This window comes from Sinocyclocheilus rhinocerous, unplaced genomic scaffold, assembly GCF_001515625.1.
Source record: "Sinocyclocheilus rhinocerous isolate Xijiao unplaced genomic scaffold, SAMN03320098_v1.1 scaffold1606, whole genome shotgun sequence".
Taxonomy (NCBI): Eukaryota; Metazoa; Chordata; class Actinopteri; order Cypriniformes; family Cyprinidae; genus Sinocyclocheilus; species Sinocyclocheilus rhinocerous.
The window spans coordinates 702,707-708,413 of record NW_015628313.1 but is presented as its reverse complement, the minus strand read 5'-3'; the positions used below and the strand labels follow the sequence as shown (position 1 = coordinate 708,413).

The window sequence follows — 5,707 nt, the reverse complement described above, 5'->3', positions numbered from 1 at the left end:
GTGCTGCACATATCAACACGGAGGTAAGTGAACAGACAGTCAGTTCCCTTCAGAGATACATTCATATAACCCCTCACCCCCTAATTCAATATTTATATTTTCTTCCTATATTTTGAGCATTGTGAACAGTGATCTTGCTATTGTCCGGTACAGTATTTTCTCCTCTTTACGTCCGTCTTCAGTGTCTCTGGCCTCTGTTAACTGCCATTTACAGACTTAGTAACATTTTGGGAAATTATTGCAATACAGTTTGTGTGCAGTTCTGGAATAGAGATCAGCCAAAATAAAAAAGTTGTGTGGGCTGATCGTGGGTTTGAAGCAAAAACCATCCGGTTCTGATTTAAGGCCGGTCGACCGGTGCATCTCTCTCTCTCCAATGATGCAGTAATGACCGCAGGGAAAAAAATCTTCGGCCAGTCCAATGATTGTAAACAGTCATTGGGTTCGTCAGACTGGAGAAATTTTTGCGGTAATGTAACCAAAAATATTTAAGACTTTTTAAGGCCTTTTGTTAAGAAAACTTTATTTAAGACATTTTAAGACTTTTTAAGGACCCACGGACACCCTGCTTCAAAAGAACTGACTGATATTTCAGGAAATTTAGTTTTGTATTTCTGAATTAAAATGTAAAAAATGAGATAAAAATTCTATGGGCTTTTGTTCTATAAAAGACACATAAATGACACTTTGATCCGACAATAACTTTTTTAAGCAGCTAGAGCACAATATGTACAATGTCATGCGATATCATTTGAGAGACTCACCTTGCTTCTATAAGGTCAAGAAGATGCTGCCACCGCTCATTGACTTTTCTGAGTTTGTATTGGATTTCTGCAGCTTTGCTTTCATGGCTGGCCTGAGCCAATCTCTCCCCCATCTGTTCCAGCTGATACTTGTTCTCTTTGGCCACTGAGATCTCTTCCTGATAGTCCTGATAACAAAAAGATTGCACGTTTGTTCAGCTGAATATTCATAAGACTTTGGGTAGATTGTGTTTCACATATTCACTGGAATAAGTCTGACATCTTTTGCAGTTTAAAATTTTCTAGAATCTAAACTGAACAATGAAATATATATTTTATCTGCAGGATACGTTTTAGAGTTCAATGGGATGATTATTTATCAATTTCTTGATTTCACAAGAAACAAATATGTTGTGATTGTGTGTTCATTTCACCTTCCTGAGTTTCTCAATCATCTCCTCAATGCTGATGTCGCCGTTCTGTGAGACCTTGCTCTCCATTTGTGTGAGCCACTCACACAGCTCTTTGTTCTTCTCATTGAACACGGCCCACTCGTTCAGCCTCTCGCTCACCTGCTGCCGACGCAAGGACAGCTACAGGGATGACAGACAATGATCACTTACACCATGGGTTCACGGAGTACAGAGTACGATTAAAGGAGAAGTTGCAAAAAGATTGGTGAGCAAAATGAGAAACGGAAGATGTCAGACGGACATGTAATAATTTAGTGTCATGCACCATCAGTCTTTCCCATGGTCTTTCCTTACTACGAGACATCAGGGATTAAGAGGCACAATATCATTGCAATCCTTTATACTACGTTGCCCAGAGCAAACAAGGAGCCATCATGAACTTTGATTCAACAATATCATAAATTCTCTGTAAGTTTTGTCAGCATATACAAAAATCAACCTTTATCTATTGAATTTACCTAATTATTTTTAGTTAAGTTGCTAAAAATTTAAATCAGAGCATCTCTTTACATATTCATTATCTGACTTGATGAAAACTTGCAGCTGTTTATATACTGTAATGTAGACAGCTGTGCATAGAATGTGTTATGGTGCAAAACAAATGCTAAGGGACAGACTGACGTATGTGTACTGTACCTGGTGACAGGTCTCCTCCCACTGTCTCTGGAGTAGTAGAAGTCTCTCCTGTAAGACTGTGAGGTCATCAGCACTGAGGCCACTGGAGAGAGACTCCCTCAGAATACACAGCCCGGCTACATCATCAGTCCAGCCTTCAATACTGCTCTCCAATTCCTATCACACACACAAACACATACTTTCATGAACACATCAGAAATGAAATGAAATAAAATAAAATTTAATTTAAGATTTAAAAATAAAATGAAATACAGTAAAATTCAGTCCAAACTGTAACTGTTGAAAATAAAATTTTAGGACAATGTTTTTGGATTTAAAATAAATAAACATACAAAACCATGTAAAATGAAAAAAAAATAAATACATTTTTTTTTAATAGAGTTAGAACTGAACTCTATTATTTAATAGAGTTAGACTGAAAATGAAGTTTTAGGATGTAAAACAAATAATTAAATAAACAAAAAAAATATGTAAACATTTTTTTTTTTTTTACATTTTAAGAATAAATTAATATATTTTAAATAAAATAAATCCTCTCCTTAACCCTTCCCCTACCCAACCAACAACAACAACAAATATGTAAGATTTAAAAAAATAAAATAAAATATTAACTAAGACAGCTGGTTACATTTATCTAAAACAGAAGAATATTGACTGCACATATTCTTCCCCTCACGCACAGTAACAACCAAAGGACCCTAATTGCATTTGTATTGATATTTGTTGATATTGATATCTCTGCTAGCATTATACAGTTACACTGTATAATCCTAATATACAGATGGTATGTGACTCACAGATAACAACTGTTGACAAGACATTAAGCACACAATAAAGCCAATACTTTGCTGTTAAAAACAGATTTATTTATTTTTTTGCTGCTGCATAAGCACTTCTTATTAAACCTCAGCATCTCTGCTAACATGTACGGTTTAGCATGATTAGCATGCACCTCAACTTCCTTCCCTCAGGCATAGTCAAAGACATTCTTGCTGACAGTCCAGCTTATAGAGACCAGAGCAGGTTGATTTTACTTTTACACACCTTCTGCTATACTGCACACACCTCTCTGTAACATCACGCATGAAAAATCAACCCTCCTTTGCAGATAAAAAATGAATCAGAGTGTCAGGGCATCACACACACACACACATTCTACTAGAAACATGCAAGGGTATTATTAATGCAGTGGTTGATAGCAGCAGACTGCACAAACCAATAATTATCTTGACTATTGAGATATTGTTGCTTTATCACTGCAAATCTGGTCAGGAAATAGTGTTCAATGCTTTAGCTCAAATAATAAGAAAGATACTCAGATGTTGCTGAAGCAACACACTTCTAGAAGGTCATAGGACACAAGATGAGTCAGATTTTGTTTGTGTACCTTGCAGCGAATCTGTTCTGTGTGCAGCTCCTCATGGTGGTCGGGTAAAGGCACAGAGAGCTTTTGCTTAAAGTCCCTCAGCTTCTCGTGTGATGCAGAAATTCCTTTTTCACACTGATTCCAGTCCTGCACACATATCCAGAAAGAAAAAAAAAATTGTGAAATCAGGAGAAAGAGCGAGCATGATATAGAGATAGCATGTTTATGCTACTCTGCAGCACAGTGCAATCTGCACAATATATACAATTACATATCTCAGAAAAATTTTTAAGCTCTAATGCAACATGTTTATTACAATATTAGAGGAAAAGTCAGAAAGACTGTTCGGTGATCACCACATTTTTAATCAGGAACATAATAGAGAATGTCATATGTAATCAATTCTATATTTAAATCTGGTCAGAGCAAAGGGACATGGTCCTGAGACACAAGAGAGACAGATTTTCATGCAGAGATAAAGCAGTGAGGTACCTTCTATCTTGTCATCCGAGAAAACAGAGGGATGTGGAAGAGAGAGGAAGAGAGAGACAGAGGCGAAGGAAACAGGAGCCATTTTCCTTTTGCAATCCAAAATTGTTGTCTGTGTCCCAGTGTGCTGCGTCAAAATGGAGCGAATAACTGCCTGTCCCTGCTGCCCTGTGTTGGCAGCGCAGCACCGCTCGGACACCTTCCCGCGGCCTGCCTCCTACAGAACTGAAGATATTTCTCTCGCCTTCAGCTCCCTCTTCTCCCGTTCTCTCTCTTTCATCCCCCTCACACGCACACACAAAACACATCACACACTCTCTCACTCTCGTTATGCTAGCTCGCCTCTATTTGCTCTGTAAGGTCAGATGCAAAGTCCTTCACTTCCTCTCTTTTCTTTTAGGAAAAGAACTCTGAACATGAGATCCATTTATAGGTTTGCAGAATGTTTGCTTCGTATATTTAATTTTTGTTTTTGGATTATTCAACAATTCAGCTATTTTTCTGTATTTCTGATATTTGTAGTTTGAAATAGCTTTCAAAGTAATGACCAAACCCTGATTTCACTGAAACAAAATAACCAAAACTATTTTGAAACACCAAAACAATCTGACCCTGAAAGTTTGACTGCAGATGCAGCCCGTAAAAATCTATAGATGTACAATAAAAATCCTAAACTGTACCACATCGTAAAAACAACCACAAAACACTGCAACAAGTAAATCTCCAACAATGCAACAGCATGTCATATCTATACAGTGGGCTCCAAAAGTCTGAGACTACATTGAAAAACTTATTTAAACCTGAAAACAAAAGCCTGAATATATATTTTTTTTAGGATTTAAAATCAATTAATTTAAAATAAATACATTTAATATATATATATATATTACAAAATTAGGTACTATTTATATGTTAATCAAATAAAATACAAATTACAAACTTCTGAAATTAATTAAAATTTTTCTATTTTATTTTATGTTGTGATAATATAATTAGAAACAAAAAAATAAACTTCAATTAAATTAGTAAAAATAACTGCAAAATAGAAGCATTTTTTACCAGTGGTCTCAGACTTTGATGCAAAAACCAACCAACTTACAGGTAAACACATCCGTCTAAAAGACACAGGTTGTCTAAAGAAATTAACCAACAATTACAAATAATCAGCCGAAACTACTCAACAAACATTTGTTACCATCTGGAAATAATGAGCTTCCTCCAAACAGCAAAAGTCCTTTAGTGTTTGTTAGGGTTGGGTATCGAAAACCGGTTCCATTTTAGAACTGGTTCCAAATTTCCAAGAACCGGGTATTCGATAAGACGCGTGCATTTCGATTCTGCTTAACGATTCCTGCGTTCGCATTTTAATGTGATTAAAGACGATTTAAGTGCAGGAACGGAAAGAACTTGCGCCCTGTTTGCGTGCAGCGCACACGAAGCGTAAGCACAGAGGTCGCGGTACGGGTTCCCGGTTTGTGACCGTTCTCGAACCGTTCCGTGTATTTCCACTGTAGAAAAGGTTGTTCCGGGCCGAAACTGACTTCTTTCATATTTGTCGACCAATATGCAGAAAACTACGTCAGTATATCATCATAAACACAGCCGTTTTTGTCTTACGTGAACGTAAACAGATGAGAAAGAAAACACACATGTACAGTATTTTTAGATCTGCGTACGTTCGGTGTTAAAGAGACAGCAGCCTAATAAACGCACTGCCTGTCATTAATGTTAAGCAAACAAAAAATCCTTCACTGATCTTGACCAAATATCTTTAATAACTTTTAATTAATTAATCTATATTTTACAGGGTTTCTGCAGGATGTTTAAGCTCAAATGTAAGACCTTTTTAAGACCTGCACAAATAAAATTAATACCATATGAGCGGGCTAGGGCAATGTCTATAGTATAGGGATGTTCATTTTAACCGTTAACCGACCGTGAATAATTTTTACCGATTAATACAATCAGTTAAACGGTTTAAAAAGTAATTTATTTATTTT

The 5,707-nt window shown here is 36.4% G+C and overlaps 1 protein-coding gene across 1 annotated transcript in view; it reads right to left on the bottom strand.

Moving 5' to 3' along the window:
- The window catches only part of syne1a (spectrin repeat containing, nuclear envelope 1a), a 133,452-nt gene that overhangs the window by 17,298 nt on the left and 110,447 nt on the right, over positions 1-5,707 (bottom strand). The window contains exons 127-130 of the mRNA XM_016548796.1: positions 3,240-3,365; positions 1,853-2,008; positions 1,178-1,336; positions 765-931 (exon numbers count right to left, since the gene is read on the bottom strand). Coding sequence (XP_016404282.1) covers positions 765-931; positions 1,178-1,336; positions 1,853-2,008; positions 3,240-3,365 — 608 coding nt within the window. The remainder of the gene's footprint in view (positions 1-764; positions 932-1,177; positions 1,337-1,852; positions 2,009-3,239; positions 3,366-5,707) is intronic.